Source organism: Solea solea, chromosome 1 (assembly GCF_958295425.1).
Source record: "Solea solea chromosome 1, fSolSol10.1, whole genome shotgun sequence".
Taxonomy (NCBI): Eukaryota; Metazoa; Chordata; class Actinopteri; order Pleuronectiformes; family Soleidae; genus Solea; species Solea solea.
In genome coordinates this window covers 24,588,934-24,607,192 of record NC_081134.1, presented here as the reverse complement: position 1 = coordinate 24,607,192, position 18,259 = coordinate 24,588,934, and the positions used below count along the sequence as shown (strand labels likewise).

Below are 18,259 nucleotides of genomic sequence, written 5' to 3'. Positions count from 1 at the left end.
TAAAAATAAAACATATATGAAAATAAATAAAATATAAATAAAACATATGTGAAATAACATCAAATATAAATACAACATATGAAATAACGGGCCACACGGTGGTGTAGTGGTTAGCACTCTCGCCTTGCAGCGAGAAGACCCGGGTTCGAGCCCCGGTTGGAACAAGGGCCTTTCTGCATGGAGTTTCCCCGTGTGTGCGTGGGTTCTCTCCGGGTACTCCGGCTTCCTCCCACAGTCCAAAAACATGCAATGTGGGGATAGGTAAATTGGACACTCCAAATTGACCATAGGAGTGAGTGTGAGAGTGAATGGTTGTTTGTCTGTCTCTGTATGTGACCCTGCGATGGACTGGCGAACTGTCCAGGGTGTACCCCGCCTATCGCCCGATGTAGCTGAGATTGGCACAGCATCCCCCGCGACCCTCTGGTGGAGGATAAAGCGGTAGATGATGACTGACATATGAAATAACATAATATATAAAATGAAACATTTGTAAAACAAAACATATATGAAATAAAACATTAAATATAAAATGAAACATAAAACAAAACATATATAAAATAAAACATAAAATATAAAATGAAACGTTTATAAAACAAAACATATATAAAATAAAACATATAAAACAAAATATAAGAAATAAACATATATAAAATAAAACATATATAATATAAAATATAAAATAAAACATATATAATATAAAACATAAAATAAAAAAATATATAAATATATTAAATAAAATATATATATACCCACAGAGGGCGCCCATGTTCCACATGTAAGATTCTTCTGCTTCTGCTTATTGACATAAGCAGAAAATGATAAAGACAACTAGAAAATTCCAGTCTTACAGTAAAATGTCATAGTTTAGTATGTCATCCAAAATGTGACAAAAATGTCACAGTTTAGTATGTCATCCAAAATGTGGATGACATTTGGATGTCCAAAATTTGACAAAAATGTCAAATTATAGTATGTTGTCATAGTTTAGTATGTCGTCCAAAATCACTCAAAAATGTCACAGTTTAGTGTGTCGTCCAAAATGTGACAAAAATGTCAGTTTAGTATGTCGTCCAAAATGTGACAAAAATGTCACAGTTTAGTATGTCGTCCAAAATGTGACAAAAATTTCATAGTTTAGTATGTCGTCCAAAATGTCGACAAAAATGTCACAGTTTAGTGTGCTTCTCCCAAACCTCTGAGAAACAGAGGAAACAGCATGTTTTAAAGTTGTCATATTTCAAGAACGGTTGATGATAGAGATAACATTTTTGGTTTGTGAGCGTCAGGAGGCTTTTGTTAGAATTTGAGAGAAACGGGTGTGAATTGAGAGAGAAAATTACAGTTTTAAAATTACCCTTGTCTGTGTAGGTCAGAAATTGTGGGCAGGAGAAGAGTTTGTTTAGAGATTTTTTTTAGAGATTAATATTATGATACTAGTGAGAACTCTAGGTTCTCACTAGTATGCCTTGCAGCAGCAGGCACTAATTAAATATTAATGTCATTCTCGTGGCGCCCCCTACAGGAGGTCCTGGTCAAACGTGACGAATGAAAAAAAAACACAAGTTAAAACGAGCCAGTCAGCTGACCCTGTAAGCCCCGCCCTTACGCGCGCACACACGCACACACAAACACAGCCGTTCTCTCTCTCGCTCTGTTAATCCCCCCCCCCCCCCCCCCCCCCCTCTCTCTCTCTCTCTCTGTCTCTCTGCAGTCAAACATGGCGGAAATCAAAACGGGAATTTTCGCTAAAAACGTCCAGAAACGTCTGAACCGCGCGCAGGAAAAGGTAAGAGACGAAGAGGAGGGTGAAGATAAAGAGGAGAGGAGGTGTAGTGTGGTGAGGTGAGGTGAGAAGAGGAGGTGAGGAGAGGAGGAAAGGAGAGGAGGAAGGTTACACGGAGCGGAAAATCCGCAGGCCTCGTTTATCATCTGTGATATTTGTGTTACTTTGTGTTTACTGATCTGTTCGATGATGATGAAAAAATAGAAACGGACAGAGATTGTAGCGATAAACTGAAGCTTACGGCGGTTTAACGATGACGTCACACGTGAATCAGATTAATAATAATAATAATAATAATAATAATAATTCGAATAATAATGATATTATCACTGTTTAAATACTGTTATTATTATTGTTGTGATTATGTAACTTTCTTGGTTGAAATGTGGCCGCTGTCCGTGGTGCTGAAATGAGAAGCTGTCCCATAATGCACCGGGAATATTCGTGAAGCTTTATTTAAAGTAGATTATTATTTATTTATTAAACTCAGGTTTTGTTACCATGGTGATTTATTATCCTGGTCCAGGCCAGAATAAACAACAGGATTTTTATGTTATTTACCTGCATTAAAATATGATAGATATTATATTGATATATATTATATATATCATATTTATTCTGATCTTTTTATGGTCTGTATTTATAAAGCACTTTTCTAGTCTTGATGACAGTTTTGCCATTCACCCATTTACTCATCTTTCACCCATTCACTCATCTTTCACCCATTTACTCATCTTTCATCCATTCACTCATCTTTCATCCATTGACTCATCTTTTACCCATTCATCCATTCACTCATCTTTCATCTATTCACTCGTCTTTTACCCATTCATCCATTCACTCATCTTTCATCCATTCACTCATCTTTCACCCATTCACGCATCTTTCATCCATTCACTCATCTTTCCTCCATTCATCCATTCACTCATCTTTTACCCATTCACTCATCTTTCATTCATTCACTCGTCATTCATCCATTCACTCATCTCTTACCCATTCACTCATCATTCATCCATTCACTCATCCTTTACCCATTCACTCATCTTTCACCCATTCATCCATCTTTCATCCCTACTGGTCATAAACCTACCGCTACAACACACAAGTCACTTCAAGAATCATTCATCTCACAAATCTCCTGTGATTGGTCACTGGACTCATCATTGATGACATCATCGATGACATCACTGATGACATGTCATCAATGATGTCATCAGTGATGTCATCAGTGATGAACGTGTTAAACGTTTCTTTCCAGGTTCTGCAGAAACTGGGAAAAGCAGACGAGACTAAAGATGAGCAGTTTGAGCAGGTGGTCGTTAACTTCAGGAGACAGGAGGTGAGAGATGATGTCATCACTTCACTGGCTCCGCCTCCACTAACAAAACAACCACGACAACATTAACCTGTGCGTGTGTGTGTGTTTTAGACTGAAGGGTCTCGCCTGCAGAGGGAGATGAAGTCCTACATGTCTGCTATAAAAGGTAAAGAGACATGAATCCTGTTGGGACAATGAGGACAATGATGGACAATGATGGACGAGGATTTAAACATGTAGATTAATGTTTGTGTAGGAATGCAACAGGCGTCCATCAACCTGACCAAGTCCCTGCACGAAGTCTACGAACCAGACTGGCACGGAAAAGACGACGTCATGTCCATCGGGAAGGTCAGAAGTTTGTGAGACACACATGTGTGAAACAGAAGTTAGTGAGACACATGTGAGACAGAAGTTAGTGAGACAGTAGTTAGTGAGACACATTAGTGAGACAGAAATTATTGTGAGACACACGTGTGAGACAGAAGTTAGTGAGACACACACATGAGACAGAAGTTAGTGAGACACACACGTGTGAGACAGTAGTTAGTGAGACACACGTGTCAGACAGAAATTATTGTGAGACAGAAGTTAGTGAGACACACATGTGAGACAGAAGTCAATGTGAGACACACACCAGTGTCAGGTAAAGGTAAAAGGTCAACAGTCACCTAAAGGTCAGGTGATCCCTGCATCATGTGATGTGTGTCTCATGCAGGACTGTGATGCTTTGTGGGAAGACTTCCATAACAAACTTGTGGACTCGACACTGCTGAACTTGGACGAGTACCTGCAGTTTTTCCCCGACCTAAAGGTAACAAACAAACTAACTAACTAACTAACTAACTAACATGTTTATGATTAAATGCCGTTGTTTGGAAGTGTGAAAAATCAAAGTTTGGTGTTTTAGACTCGAGTTTCAAAGAGAAGTCGTAAACTCATCGATTACGACAGTGCTCGCCATCATATGGAAACTCTTCAGGTGTCTGGGATGAAGAATGACAGGAAGATGATTAAGGTGTCTGTCCACTTCTCTTTGAAACATGGAGGCTTCACAGGTCAAAGGTTACAGGAAGTTTAACACACTTTGTTTTTTAGGCAGAAGAAGAACTGAAAAAGGCTCAGAAAGTGTTTGATGAACTGAACGTGGGTCTGCAGGACGAGCTGCCAACACTCTGGGACAGGTGAGTTCATGTCAGTCCATGTGAGTCCATGTGAACTGTGGCGGTCCGGCTGAACTATGTGGGTCCAGGTGAGTCCAGGTTTCAGGTGAGGTCCATGTGCAAAGACAGACAAAGAACTCTGTGGACACTCACTGAGAAGACACTTCGTTTCAAACCAAATAAAGCCGATACTTTAAATGTTTAGTATTAGTAATATTATGAGAATATACTGTGAGTAATAATAATCTTAATTTTACACATAAATAGAAAATTTGCCTTTGGCTTTAAAACATTTTTAAAAAACAATATTTTATATAAAAGACTGTAAATGTTTTGTATAATGATGCTTTTCCCCTGTATTGCCGTGAGGTTATTTCTGTGTGTGTATAATATGAATCTGTTTGTGTGTTTGTCTGCAGTCGTGTTGGATTCTACATCGGCACCTTTAAAAGTGTCACAAGTCTGGAGGCAAAGTTTCACAGAGAGATTTCTCTGGTAAGTTTTTCAAAGTGTCCACTTCATCTGTGAGCAATCATGTTCAAACATGTGGTGACATCACGTGTTGTGGGCGGGTCCCTGTGCAGGTGTGCAGGCAGCTGTACGAGGTCATGACTAAACTGGCAGAGCAGCACTCGGACAAAATGTTCACCATCCAAGGAGCACCGAGGTCAGTCCGGGTGACCTTTGACCTTCAGTCACACACACTTTATACCATGTGAAACAATTCATCCAGTCATCAGTGAACATGTGTTTCTGTCGCATTGGTCAGTGATTCAGGGCCGTTAAGACTTGAAAGAACTCCATCGCCACCAGAAGATGAGTCTTCACTGGAGAGTCCTGATGTGCCCTCCAATCACATGCTGCGTCCTGTCTCACCTGGACCACCAAGACCCAAGTCCCCCACACAGGTAGACCCAAGACCCTAACCCTAACTAACCCACATCAGACCCTAACTAACCCACACCTGACCCTAACTAACCACACCTGACCCTAACTAACCCACACCTGACCCTAACTGACCCACACCTGACCCGAACTAACCCACAACTGACCCAAACTAACCCACAACTGAACCTAACTAACGCACATCTGACCCTAATAACCCACACCTGACCCTAACTAACCCACACCTGACCCTAACTAACCCACAACTGACCCTAACTAACACACATCTGACCCTAACTAACCCACAACAGACCCAAACTAACCCACGACTGACCCTAACTAACCCATATTTGACCCTAACTAACCTGTACCTGTCATAACTAACCCACATCTGAGCCTAACTAACCCACATATGACCCTAACTAACCCATACCTGACCCTAACTAACCCATAGTTGACCCTAACTAACCCACAGTATACCCTAACTAGCCCACATCGGACCCTAACTAACCCCCACTGACCCTAACCATCCCATACTGACCCTAACTAACCCATATCTGACCCTAACTAACCCACACCTGACCCTAACTAACCCATATCTGACCCTAACTAACCCGCACCTGACCCTAACTAACCCACACCTGACCCTAACTAACCCACATCTAACTTTGGACCCTAAGTGTCCCACATGTTACTGTAGTTCATGTTAATGATGTGATTAATAAAAACTAATGAGTGTTTTTTGTTTTTCAAACTTTCTGACTTTTGTCTTTGGTGAGTGAACAAGTTACTTTACTGTGAGTGAGTGAGAGGGTGAGTGAGTGAGTGAGTGAGAGAGAGAGAGGGTGAGTTAGTGAATGAGTGAGTGAGTGAATGAGTGTGAGTGAGTGAGAGTGTGTGTGTGAACGAGTGAGTGAGTGAGTGAGTGAATGAGTGTGAGTGAGTGAGTGAGTGAGTGAGTGAGTGAGTGAGTGAATGAATGTGAGTGAGTGAGTGAGTGAGTGAGTGAGAGTGTGTGTGTGTGTGTGTGTGTGTGTGTGTGTGTGTGTGAGAGAGAGAGTGTGTGTGTGCGTGTGTGTGTGATGTAGTGAAAACAATCTTGTTACTGATGCTTCAGGTCATGTGATCTGACGCATAAAAATACATCTAAATGTATTTTACAATAAAATACCAAACTAATAAATGTATGAAAATAAGTGTATTTTGTATTTTACTGTGTGTTTACTTTTTGTATCTTTGTATACTCATGTGACTCCACCCTCTTGTGACCCCACCCTCTTGTACTGTTGTGACTCCACCCTCTTGAACTCATGTGACTCCACCCTCTCTAACTCATGTGACTCCACCCTCTCTAACTCATGTGACTCCACCCTCTTGAAATCATGCGACTCCACCCTCTTGTCGTCATGTCAACAGTTTAAAAAGGGACCACCGGTGCCGCCTCCTCCTCCAAAGGCCACGCCCACCAAGGAAGTAGCCGAGGAGCAGATCATCGATCTGTTTGGAGGAGAGTTTTTCGCTGCACCTTCAGCGTCTCAGGTGAGTCACAGTCACTGTGTTTATGAAGTAAACAAACAAACAAATTGATTTCTTTGTTTTGTTGACAGCCCAACGAAAGACCTGGAGAATCTCTTCTGGACTTGGACTTTGATGCTTTTCAGCCGGATGAAAGTGTTTCTCCGATACCTCAGGTTCTCGTCATTAACTCATTCATTGACCTGCAGCACATTAAAGTGTTCACTTAAATGAAATGAAAACATGAAAACTGACACCCTCACAATGAACCCCTAACCATGAATCAAAGAAGAAGGTTAATGTCACATCTCTAAAGTGAGAGAAATCCTTTCTTAAAGTATTGAACAAACAAACACTCACTTCCTGTTGTGAAGTGAGATTAATAACAGTGTTTGTGTCATTGTTTCAGACTGACGTTCCCTGGGACATGTGGACGGTGAGTCACTCACACACATTCAATCTAAATAATTCCACATTATCTGCAGATTAACCCATTCATTCATTCATTCATTCATGTGTTTGTTTTTCCAGGCAAACTCTCAAACAGCTCAGCCTGTAAGTATTTACTGAAATAACTGATGTTTGTTTATGTTTTATTTCCACATGGTCACTTTGACCTTTGACATAGTTTATGTAGCACTGACCACTGACTACTGACTACTGACCACTGACTACTGACTGCTGACTGCTGACTGCTGACTACTGACTACTGACTACTTACCGCTGACTACTGACCACTGACTACTGACCACTGACCGCTGACAACTAACCACTGACTACAGACCACTGACCACTGACTACTGACCGCTGACTACTAACTACTAACTACTAACTACTAACTACTAACTACAGACTACAGACTACAGACTACTGACTACTAACTACTAACCACTGACCACTGACCACTGACTACTGACCACTGACCACTGACTACTGACTGCTGACCACTGACCGCTGACTACTGACAACTGACAACTGACTACTGACTACTGACTACAGACTACTGACCGCTGACTACTAACTACTGACAACTAACCACTGACTACAGACCATTGACCACTGACTACTGACCGCTGACTACTAACTACTAACTACTAACTACTAACTACAGACTACAGACTACTAACTACTAACCACTGACCACTGACCACTGACCGCTGACTACTGACTGCTGACCACTGACCACTGACCACTGACCGCTGACCGCTGACAACTGACTACTGACTACAGACTACTGACCACTGACTACTGACTACTACTGACTACTGACCACTGACCGCTGACAACTGTCCACTGACTAGTGACTAGTGACCGCTGACTACTGACCACTGACCGCTGACTACTGACCGCTGATTACTGACTACTGACCACTGACCACTGACCACTGACCTGCTGTTACTGGGTCCAGGCTCCGCCCTCATGGCCTGAAAATTCTTGTGTTTTCTTGTTTGTCTTTAAAAGTCTGCCAACGCTGGTTTCGTTGCTGACTGGTCTGCAGACTTTGGTTCAATGTCAACAAATGGAGACACTTGGACAGCTGAAGCTCCTGTTGTCCCCGCTGAAGGACCAGCGGACACACAGGGCGGGGCACAGGCAGACTGGTTTCAGCCGGGTGGAGACACCGCTTTATCTCCTCAGGACAGTGAAGTGACCACAGCAGAAAACCAGGTCAGCACTCACTCCAACCTTCATCCACCTGCAGCTGGGACATGGACATGGACAGGGACAGGGACAGAGACAGAGACAGAGACAGAGACAGGACTGGACGAGTGCAGGACGTCCACACCAGGATTCATATTCACTAATGAATTTGGTGAACAGACGGTGCAAAGTTCAGAGGACACAACAGAGAAGTGGTTCAGGTCTCCAGATGGTTCTGGGTCTGAATATGAGACTGCTGAGGAGTGGGGAGACCAGGAGGGAGGTGGTGGTCATGGGGGAGGCTGTGTGAGCGCTGATGATGAACTGTCATGTGACAGGTGGGTGGGAGGAGTTCAACACGTTTCACAGGAGACGACAAACAGAAATGATTTAACTGAACAACAGATACAGACAGGAGGTGCGTTTGATTCACATCCTTTTGCTGAAACACAGGGAGAGGGTGCTTTTGATTCAGATCCTTTTGCTGAAACACAGGGAGTGGGTGCGTTTGATTCACATCCCTTTGCTGTAACACAGGGAGAGGGTGCGTTTGATTCAGATCCTTTTGCTGAAACACAGGGAGAGGGTGCGTTTGATTCAGATCCTTTTGCTGAAACACTGGGAGAGGGTGCGTTTGATTCACATCCTTTTGCTGAAACACAGGGCGAGGGTGCGTTTCATTCAGATCCTTTTGCTGAAACACAGGGAGAGGGTGCGTTTGATTCAGATCCTTTTGCTGAAACACAGGGAGAGGGTGCGTTTGATTCAGATCCTTTTGCTGAAACACTGGGAGAGGGTGCGTTTGATTCACATCCTGTTGCTGAAACACAGGGCATGGGTGCGTTTGATTCAGATCCTTTTGCTGAAACACAGGGAGAGGGTGCGTTTGATTCACATCCTTTTGCTGAAACACAGGGAGAGGGTGCGTTTGATTCACATCCTTTTGCTGAAACACAGGGAGAGGGTGAGTTTGATTCACATCCTTTTGCTGAAACACAGGGAGAGGATGCGTTTGATTCACATCCTTTTGCTGAAACACAGGGAGAGGGTGCGTTTGATTCACATCCTTTTGCTGAAACACAGGGAGAGGGTGCGTTTGATTCAGATCCTTTTGCTGAAACACAGGGAGAGGGTGCGTTTGATGTCAGTCCCTTTAATAAAACACTGTCTGGAACCAAAGGCAATGGATTTGAATGTGATCCATTTGGTGAGAAGTCTTGGGCAGGTGGCGTCATGGTCACAGGACACAGGAGAGGGTGGGATTCAGATTCTTCTGCTCGCAGCTTCCACACCCCCTCTTCAGGGATTGGTGGCCCCGCCCCCTTGTCCACATGTGGAGCACCAGAAGGAAATAAAGACGTAAACGTGATCAGAATTCACAAAGAACCAGAAAACTCAGACATGTCTGAAGACGAAGCTGCAAACCGGAGATTTGGAAAATTGTACCAAGAGCTAGAGCGAGAGAAAGACGAGGTACATGACATGTTCTTCAGTGTAGTAGATTAGCACATATTAGACAGTAGTTAAACCCCGCCCCCTGCTCCTCCCCCACCAACAGAACATAGTTGTCCTGAAAACCTGGACCTGATGTCTTCCTGCTGCGTCTTTTGTCTTTAATACAAAGTCCTGTCTCACTGTAACACTGTTTCCATCTGTTGTCACTTGACTGAACTGTGGTGCTGCACACAGGAAGTGACTTGTTTTATGTGGAGACAGACACTGAGTGACAGACAAGGTTCTCGTGAAGGACAAACAAGCTGCAGCTGATTTCACTGCAAACAAAAAGAAGAAACACTGACATGATTTTGACAAAGTTTCTGTTGTTTTTAATCAGGTTTCAATGTTTCTGAGATGATTGGACAGTTCTATGGCAGCAGCGTTTTAAACTGAGTCCCATCGTCCTTACATGTCCTTAAATATCTCTTGTCTTTAATCTTCTTTCTCTGAAGGAATCACCTGCTCCAGAATTGCATGCTGCCTTTGATGAGAAGGTAAGACATAAACATACATCCCATCATATAGAGTTGTATAGAATCTACGTGTTACTTTGAAACGTGTGTGTGATAAATGATAGCGATAAAAACACACATGGAAGAAGCTTCATATAAAATATCAACCAACTGATCTGACAGAATGAAGATGCTGAATCAACTGAGGCTGCAGAAGAAACATCTGCTGCCACGACACAGGAGTTAGACGAACCTCCAACGGTAACTGCTGGAGAACAACATGCAGCGCCCCTTGCTGGTGAGGCGGAGGAACCTGCTCTTCCTTGTGCCGAGAACGTACCAGAACATGTTCAGAGTCCAAGGGATGAAAAACCTGCTGTGAGTTGACTTTTATAAACACAGTTACGTTACTTTCTGTTGTAATAAATATTTAAATATCATTCATATCTTTTTTTGTTTTCTAATGTGGACAAATAAGAACCACTGTGATTTTATTGTTGATGTTTTTAAAGTCCATAGATGAATCTCCAGCTTCTGAAACAGTGGATTCTGTGCAGGTTAGTTTGTTTTGTTTGAATTGATAAAAAGTTCAGATACAAATGAATGTTACGACTCACAAACCAATAATCTGTTTGTATCATAGATGCAGATGTTTCACAGCAGAATGTTCATGTTTACTGCAGATGTTTCACAGCGGAACGTTCACGTTTACTGCAGATGTTTCACAGCGGAATGTTCACGTTTACTGCAGATGTTTCACAGCGGAACGTTCACGTTTACTGCAGATGTTTCACAGCGGAACGTTCACGTTTACTGCAGATGATTCACAGCAGAATGTTCATGTTTACTGAGTAAATGAACATTGTTTACATGTTTTGTGTAGGAGAACATGTCCATCCCCTCTGTGGTGATTGAACCTGCATCCAGTAATGAAGGTGATGATGATCGTGACGCTGACATCATCTCTCCCACCGTCACCAGTGATCACCATGACAACATCAAACACATGAGTCCATCAGACTTTCTCTACAAGGTAACATTTAAGGTTGTGGGTTTGAATCCCAGCTCAGCTCTTCTGTATGTCGATGTTTCCTTGGGCAAATATTAACCCCACATTGGTCCTGACAGGAGCTCTGACCTTGTCTCCCTCTTGAACCTTGATGGATGGTGTACATAAAAAACATCAGTGTAACAGTGTGGTTAACAGCAGTGTAACAGTGTTGTTGTTGTTGACAGCATTGTAACAATGTTGTTGTTGACATCAGTGTAACAGTGTTGATAGCAGGGTAACACTGTTGTTGTAGTTGACATCAGTGTAACAGTGTTGTTGTTGACATCAGTGTAACAGTGTTGTTGACATCCGCCTAACAGTGTTGTTGTTGACATCAGTGTAACAGTGTTGTTGTTGACATCAGTGTAACCGTGTTGGTGTTGACATCAGAGTAACAGTGTTGTTGTTGACATCAGTGTAACAGTGTTGTTATTGACATCCGTGTAACAGTGTTGTTGACATCAGTGTAACAGTGTTGTTGACAGCAGTGTAACAGTGTTGGTGTTGACATCAGTGTAACCGTGTTGGTGTTGACATCAGAGTAACAGTGTTGTTGATATCAGCGTAACAGTGTTGTTGTTGACATCAGTGTAACAGTGTTGTTGACATCAGTGTAACAGTGTTGTTGTTGTTGACAGCAGTGTAACAATGTTGTTGTTGACATCAGTGTAACAGTGTTGTTGTTGACATCAGTGTAACCGTGTTGGTGTTGACATCAGAGTAACAGTGTTGTTGTTGACATTAGTGTAACAGTGTTGTTGACATAAGTGTAACAGTGTTGTTGTTGACATCAGTGTAACAGTGTTGTTGACATCAGTGTAACAAAGTGGTTGTTGACATCATTGTAACAGTGTCGTTGTTGACATTAGTATAACAGTGTTGTTGTTGACATCAGTGTAACAGTGTTTTTGACATAAGTGTAACAGTGTTGTTGACAACAGTGTAACATGGTTGTTGACAACAGTGTTGTTGTTGACATCCGTGTAACAGTGTTTTTGACATCAGTGTAACAGTGTTGTTGTTGCCATCAGTGTTGTTGTTGACATCAGTGTAATGTTGTTGACATTAGTGTAACAGTGTTGTTGACATCAGTGTAACAGTGTTGTTTGTTTGTGTGTTTGTTGTGTTGCAGGTAGAGACACTGCACGACTTTGAAGCAGCAAATCCAGACGAGCTTGAGTTGAAGAGAGGTGACGTAGTTCTCGTGGTTACTACAGCGTCGGTGGAGGATCAGGTGAGAGCAGCAGAGGGGTATTCCAGAAAGCGGGTTATGTGAGAACTCTGAGTTTGTTAACCCTGAGATGAAGGAAACTCTGAGTTATCCGTTCCAGAAAGAGAGGTAACTTAAACTCTGGGTCTGTTACTGCAGTAACTTACTCTGTGAACATAACCTGCTCGCTGGCAGGTTTACTATAAGAAACCCAGAGTTTCTACCTGTCTCCTCCCACACGAAGAAAGCAGTTAGACATGGATTGCCCATTCATTAGAAATCCAATCGACATCGAAGCCGTATTGATTAGAAATGCATTACGTCGTGAGAGAATCTTCCGACCCAGATTAGACGTTTTGATTAAAAATAAAAGACAAATTCACATGTGATTTGGTTCTTCTTTATTCCCTAAAAGTACAAAAGCAACAGTCAGGATTTGTAATATAGTTCCAACTATTAACATATTTCACATATTCACGTGTTTCACCATGACAATGCACCCACCTCAACTGGCGTTCAAGTAATAGAATTTCCAAGTCTGTTTTTCTGATTTGCCGGTCCAGGTACACCCTTTCTTTCTCGGTTTTTTTAATGGTTTTCATTAGGTGCACCCTGTACAACTCTTTTACCGGCAACTCGGAAACATATGGACGACATTTAATTCCTGCAGTTCTACATACAGATTTAACATGGTATTGACCGAAAATCTCACTGTGTCAAGCTGTGCTCTAGAAGTTGATGGACCCTCTTCTTGGTGATGCCCAGCCATGTTCTGTTGAAGGACAAGGATGTGCTAGTTTGTCCATTATCTATGCTCATCACTTCAGTGTACATGTCAAACTCCAAATTCCACTCAAGAATGTAAATGAATATGAATGGGTAGAGCAGTGCCAGTAGCTATACATAATATTAAGACACACTTCAGTAGGCCCCTCCGGATCTCTCCGTGTGGCAGCAGACAGCGTTTCCTCATCATCATCATCCTCCTCCTCCTGTGATGCAGGAAAAGATACTGTTTCAGAATACTTTGAACTACCATCTGAGGCGGGATCTGAGTATGGAATACTTACAGCTGCAGGGTTAACAATTGTTTCAGTCGGAGGCTGAACCAGGCAGATGACACCATCCACAACTGTTGAGTGAGTGGATATATATTTGTTAAAAAGTAGGCTATATATATATATATAAGTTTTAAGTTTTTTTAAAAAGACATAAGTGTATACTTGCATCTGATGTAGGCACTTGTGTCCTGGGGGGTGACAGGCTCAGATGAGCTTCCCCCAGGGATGTCTTCAGCCATAGGGCGACCCCTGTTTTGGCTGAGAGCCAGCTCCTCAGCCTCTGTCAGAGGTGGTGGAGGTGGCCCTCCACCCGTTTTTCGGGCCTCTGCCTTCTTTCTGTTGGCTGAGCAGAACTCAATGTTTCCAATCTGAATTGATATTTACGTTACGTTTAATAGCCTAAGTCAATTAAAAATCAAAAAAAAAATCAAAGTGTTCTTACGGTTAAATGTTACGTCAATGGAATAGTACATTCAACCTTACGCGTTGACTCGGGCAGCAATTTTCTCCCATGCGGTCTCTCTCTCCTTCGCTGCTGCAGCTGTGTTGCATTCGCGGCGAAATATGTGCTCATATTCTCCGTAGGCCAGCAAAAGGATCTCCAACTCCTTCGCACTGAAATAAGTTGATCTTTTTTTTTTCTCGGTTGTCATGGTGACTCGTGGTATCGGGGCTCCATTGATGATGGCTTTTTATAGTGGTTGTGCATGCGCGTACCTCGAGCTTAACATACTCAGAGTTGATTGAACTAACTCAGATCAGCTGTTCTGGAACCGGATATTCAGAGTTTCCCGACTCAGAGTAAGTCAACTCAGAGTTCAGGGATAGACTCAGAGTTTGTTGAACCTGCTTTCTGGAATACCCCCCAGGTGTTTCTTGAATATTTTCTGTAAACAAAGTAAAGAACAGTGTTGATGTTGTTGTTGTTGTTGTTGCAGGATGCTGGTTGGCTCACAGGCATCAAAGAAAGTGAGTGGTTAACTGTCGGAGCTGCTGCTCATAAAGGACTTTTCCCAGAAAACTTTACTCAGCGTTTGGAGTGAAAACAAAAACATGAAGCCCTTGTTTTGTTGTTCTAAAACATTAATGTCCTCCTACAGTAGAATTTGTCCGGTAGATTAAAGTCAAAGTAAATGATATCAAAATGAAAGCATGGTGTGATAATAAAAATACGAAATGTCTCATTTGATATTTTGAATTGCCTCCAAAAACAAACTGGAAACCTAAGTGTTGTGATTTATTCAAATGTATTCAGTGTAAAGTAACACGTCATTGCTGTTAAATCACAGTTATTGTATTATTGTAACATGGTTGTGTGTGTGTGTTTGTGAGTTTATTTATGAGAAAGTTTTGAGAGAACTGAATTTATTGTTGATTACTGACCAAACCAGCATGAAAATGTCAATTCTTTTATTAAAGTAATGCAATAAACAGAGAAATATCACAGTAGAAAAAAAGGTTATATTATGTCTAAGTGTAAGTAACAAATAAAGAACGTGGAACAAAAAGACATTATTATTTATGTACAACTGTGAGATTAAAGAGATGGTGTTAGCATTAGCATTAGTTTTGAATCATCCCTGATTCAGACCACATGCGATTAAAGTGTGAATATCCATCTCTGGGCCGCGTTTCTGAATACAGCAATGATCCTATGATGAAATAAAATTCCCCTTTCTTTAAAGGAATAATTTCTCTGACCAGCTTCACCGGGGTGATGAAACGCACCACAGAGGACACAATTTGAGGTTTGATTTGGAGGAACCTCTTGTAACGATTTCTAAGAAATGTCCTAGAGTACCCCCTGCTGGCCAAAGCAGAGAAGAGCACCCTACAGGACTGATGAAAATCTTCCTTCTGTGGGCAGATCCTGTGGAAGCGTAACAATTGTGATTTAATGAGAAGCTGGTCTTATGCAATGGTGCATGTGTATCCGTCTCTTTGAAAAAAAACTTTAGTTTGATTAAACGTGGGCCCCTTAAATGTGGTGGTGTCCAAAAAATGGACAGAATTAGGATCCAAGGTGGATTTAACCTGTATGACATACATATATATGATTGATGATTGACACGTATATCATCAGTCATATACACATATATACATATACACATATATGTGTATATGTATACATATACACATATATGTATACATATACACTTATGTATACATATATGTATATATATATACATATATGTATACACATATATACGTATACACTATATTATAATAATAATACTAATACTAATAATAATAACACTAATAATAATATATGACAATATATAACAATAATCATAATATATTATTATTATAATAACATTATTATTATTATTATAATATATATTAATAAAGAACGGGTTGGAGCTCGAGGGCTCGCGAGTCTCTGTGTGCCCACGTCGCCGCGCGCGGTTCTTGCAACCTCGTTGCTCGAACCCTAATAATTTTCGCAATTTCAATAGGGTTCTTGCAACCTTGTTGCTCGAACCCTAATAATAATCCTTCCAGTTTCAATAGGGTTCTTGCAACCTTTGTTGCTCGAACCCTAATAATCTTTACGATTACAATAGGGTTCTTGCAACCTTGTTGCTCGAACCCTCATAATTCTTACGATTACAATAGGGTTCTTGCAACCTTGTTGCTCGAACCCTAATAATCCTTCCAGTTTCAAAAGGGTTCTTGCAACCTTGTTGCTCGAACCCTAATAATCTTTACGATTACAATAGGGTTCTTGCAACCTTGTTGCTCGGGGTGGAGTCGAACTTGTGACCATTGCCAGAGCCACTCCAAACCCAACACCCCTAATAATCCTTCCAGTTTCAAGAGGGTTCTTGCAACCTTCTTGCTTGAACCCTAATTAAAGGGCACTTCCTGTTTCAGTCGACCTACTTCCTGTGTGCAGGTCATGTCTTGCAGATGTGTTCAGGGCAGGCCCTTGGTACCACATATCAATTTTGGAGCCGATTGGTCAATATCAGGCAAGTGACAGGGCACTTCCTGTTTCGGGTGAACTACTTCCTGTGTGTAGGTCATGGCTTGCAGACGTGTTCAGGGCGAGCCCTTGGTCTCACATATCAAGTTTCGGGTCAATGGTCAATGTTTGGTGAAGTTAAAGTGCACTTCCTGTTTCAGACGCTCTACCTCCTGTGTGCAGGTGATGTCTTGCAGATGTGTTCAGGGCGGGCCCATGGTCTCACATATCAAGTTTTGAGCCAATTGGTCAATGTGTGGGCGAGTTACAGGGCACTTCCTGTTTAGCGGCGAACGCATAATTCAAAATGGCCGACATCGCGTTGGGGTCAAGTTCGCATTCGTACACGTGTTCAGGGGTGGGGTCTCGTGTCACATATAAAGTTTTGTACGCCATTAAACTGGTTTAATTCAAGTTCAGTATCACTGCACCTGAGGGCACATCTGGGATTTTTCTCTTTCCTTTAAGGAAAAAAAAACGACTGGTGGTGAAGATAACGCTGTAATTCATGCAATTTATAGTGTAAAGTTTGTCAATAGTCGTTGCACACAAGAGACTTGGAGGTGGTGGGAAGGGGTGGCCAAATCAAATTCTGTTTAGGGCCTCATAAAAACTTGGGCCGGCACTGGAAGAAACCAGTGAACCAATTGAAGTTTTACAGTTTTAAGTGTGACTTGTATTTTGAAAAGCCCAAACAGGAAGCTCGGTGTTGTTTGACATCGTGCGACTTGTCGCGAGCTCACTTGACTGACAGCAGTGTGAGAGTGGAGCGACACTCAGCAGCGGAGCGACCGTGGCAGCCGCGGCGGCCGCGCCTCACCTCCCACGTCCCGCTTCAAGGAACCGACACCGCGCGCTGCCGATGCGCGCAGCCGCGGCCATCACAGCGCGCTCCTTCCCAGCCGAGCCGAGAGCTCGAACCTGCACCCGAAAAACTCTGGACTTGACAACAAGTACACCTCAGGAACTGAACCTCAACCCTCCGGTTCTGAATGACGGGCGGTCGCTTTGACTTTGACGATGGCGGCACTTACTGCGGAGGCTGGGAGGACGGGAAAGCCCACGGCCACGGCGTGTGCACGGGACCCAAGAGCCAGGGCGAGTACGCGGGCTCTTGGTCTAGCGGGTTCGAGGTGGTGGGCGTGTACACCTGGCCCAGCGGGAACATATACCAGGGATACTGGACGCAGGGCAAACGTCACGGACTCGGCGTGGAAACCAAAGGCAGGTGGATTTACCGCGGAGAGTGGACACACGGGTTCAAGGGCCGGTACGGAGTCCGACAGAGTCTGAACACACCGGCCAGGTACGAGGGCACCTGGAGTAACGGACTGCAGGACGGATACGGCGTGGAGACGTACGGGGATGGAGGTGAGAGCTGGGGGACATCAGGGGGAGACACCAGGGGACAGGGACATCAGTGGGGCAGTACAGTAGGGGGGTCATTGGGGAAGGGACATTGCAAGAGGAGACATCAGGGGGACATTGAAGGAAGTAACTTGAGGACATCAGGAGAGGGGGACAGCAGTGGTAGAAGACATCAGAGACACATGCATGAAGGCGTCAGGGGTGGGGGTGGGGGGGCACTTCACGGGTCTTTACTACCTCTGGTTAGTCCCTCAGAATAAACTGACTGTATTTGTATAGATTATAAAATAATGAATTATACTTAATTTTTATGGATTAACCTGAAAACCCCTAATGGTCGTGTGCTC

At 42.8% G+C, this 18,259-nt stretch overlaps 2 protein-coding genes across 3 annotated transcripts in view; both read left to right on the top strand.

Annotated features, from left to right (window-relative positions):
* The first annotated feature begins 1,685 nt into the window (after positions 1 to 1,685).
* amph (amphiphysin) lies at positions 1,686 to 15,125 on the top strand. 2 transcript variants are annotated; one of them, XM_058642324.1, is made up of 21 exons: positions 1,686 to 1,789; positions 3,045 to 3,125; positions 3,216 to 3,270; positions 3,361 to 3,455; positions 3,823 to 3,918; positions 4,015 to 4,122; positions 4,203 to 4,288; positions 4,687 to 4,762; positions 4,852 to 4,934; positions 5,037 to 5,175; positions 6,569 to 6,691; positions 6,760 to 6,843; positions 7,077 to 7,103; positions 7,199 to 7,222; positions 8,129 to 8,335; positions 10,258 to 10,299; positions 10,441 to 10,635; positions 10,770 to 10,814; positions 11,141 to 11,290; positions 12,441 to 12,542; positions 14,518 to 15,125. In XM_058642324.1, exons 1-21 carry the CDS (start codon positions 1,721 to 1,723, stop codon positions 14,620 to 14,622), a joined length of 1,992 nt encoding a protein of 663 aa, XP_058498307.1. In that variant the 5' UTR covers positions 1,686 to 1,720; the 3' UTR covers positions 14,623 to 15,125. The 2 variants fall into 2 exon arrangements, with proteins under 2 accessions (XP_058498307.1, XP_058498316.1); XM_058642333.1 differs by having other exon boundaries at positions 6,578 to 6,691; positions 14,518 to 15,124.
* A 2,173-nt stretch (positions 15,126 to 17,298) lies between these two features.
* Positions 17,299 to 18,259, top strand: part of LOC131452843 (junctophilin-1-like) — a 38,368-nt gene continuing 37,407 nt past the window's right edge. The window contains exon 1 of the mRNA XM_058622426.1: positions 17,299 to 17,915. Within this exon, the coding sequence (XP_058478409.1) occupies positions 17,537 to 17,915 (379 nt within the window). The 5' untranslated portion in view covers positions 17,299 to 17,536. The remainder of the gene's footprint in view (positions 17,916 to 18,259) is intronic.

What these genes read in the sequence shown, in the direction of transcription:
- amph (XM_058642324.1), top strand. Translation starts at nt 1,721, where the DNA reads ATGGCGGAAATCAAAACGGGAATTTTCGCTAAAAACGTCCAGAAACGT. An exon ending in TTAACTTCAGGAGACAGGAG is followed by an intron (nt 3,126 to 3,215) that starts GTGAGAGATGAT and finishes TGTGTGTTTTAG; the next exon opens with ACTGAAGGGTCTCGCCTGCA. An exon ending in CAAGGGATGAAAAACCTGCT is followed by an intron (nt 10,636 to 10,769) that starts GTGAGTTGACTT and finishes ATGTTTTTAAAG; the next exon opens with TCCATAGATGAATCTCCAGC.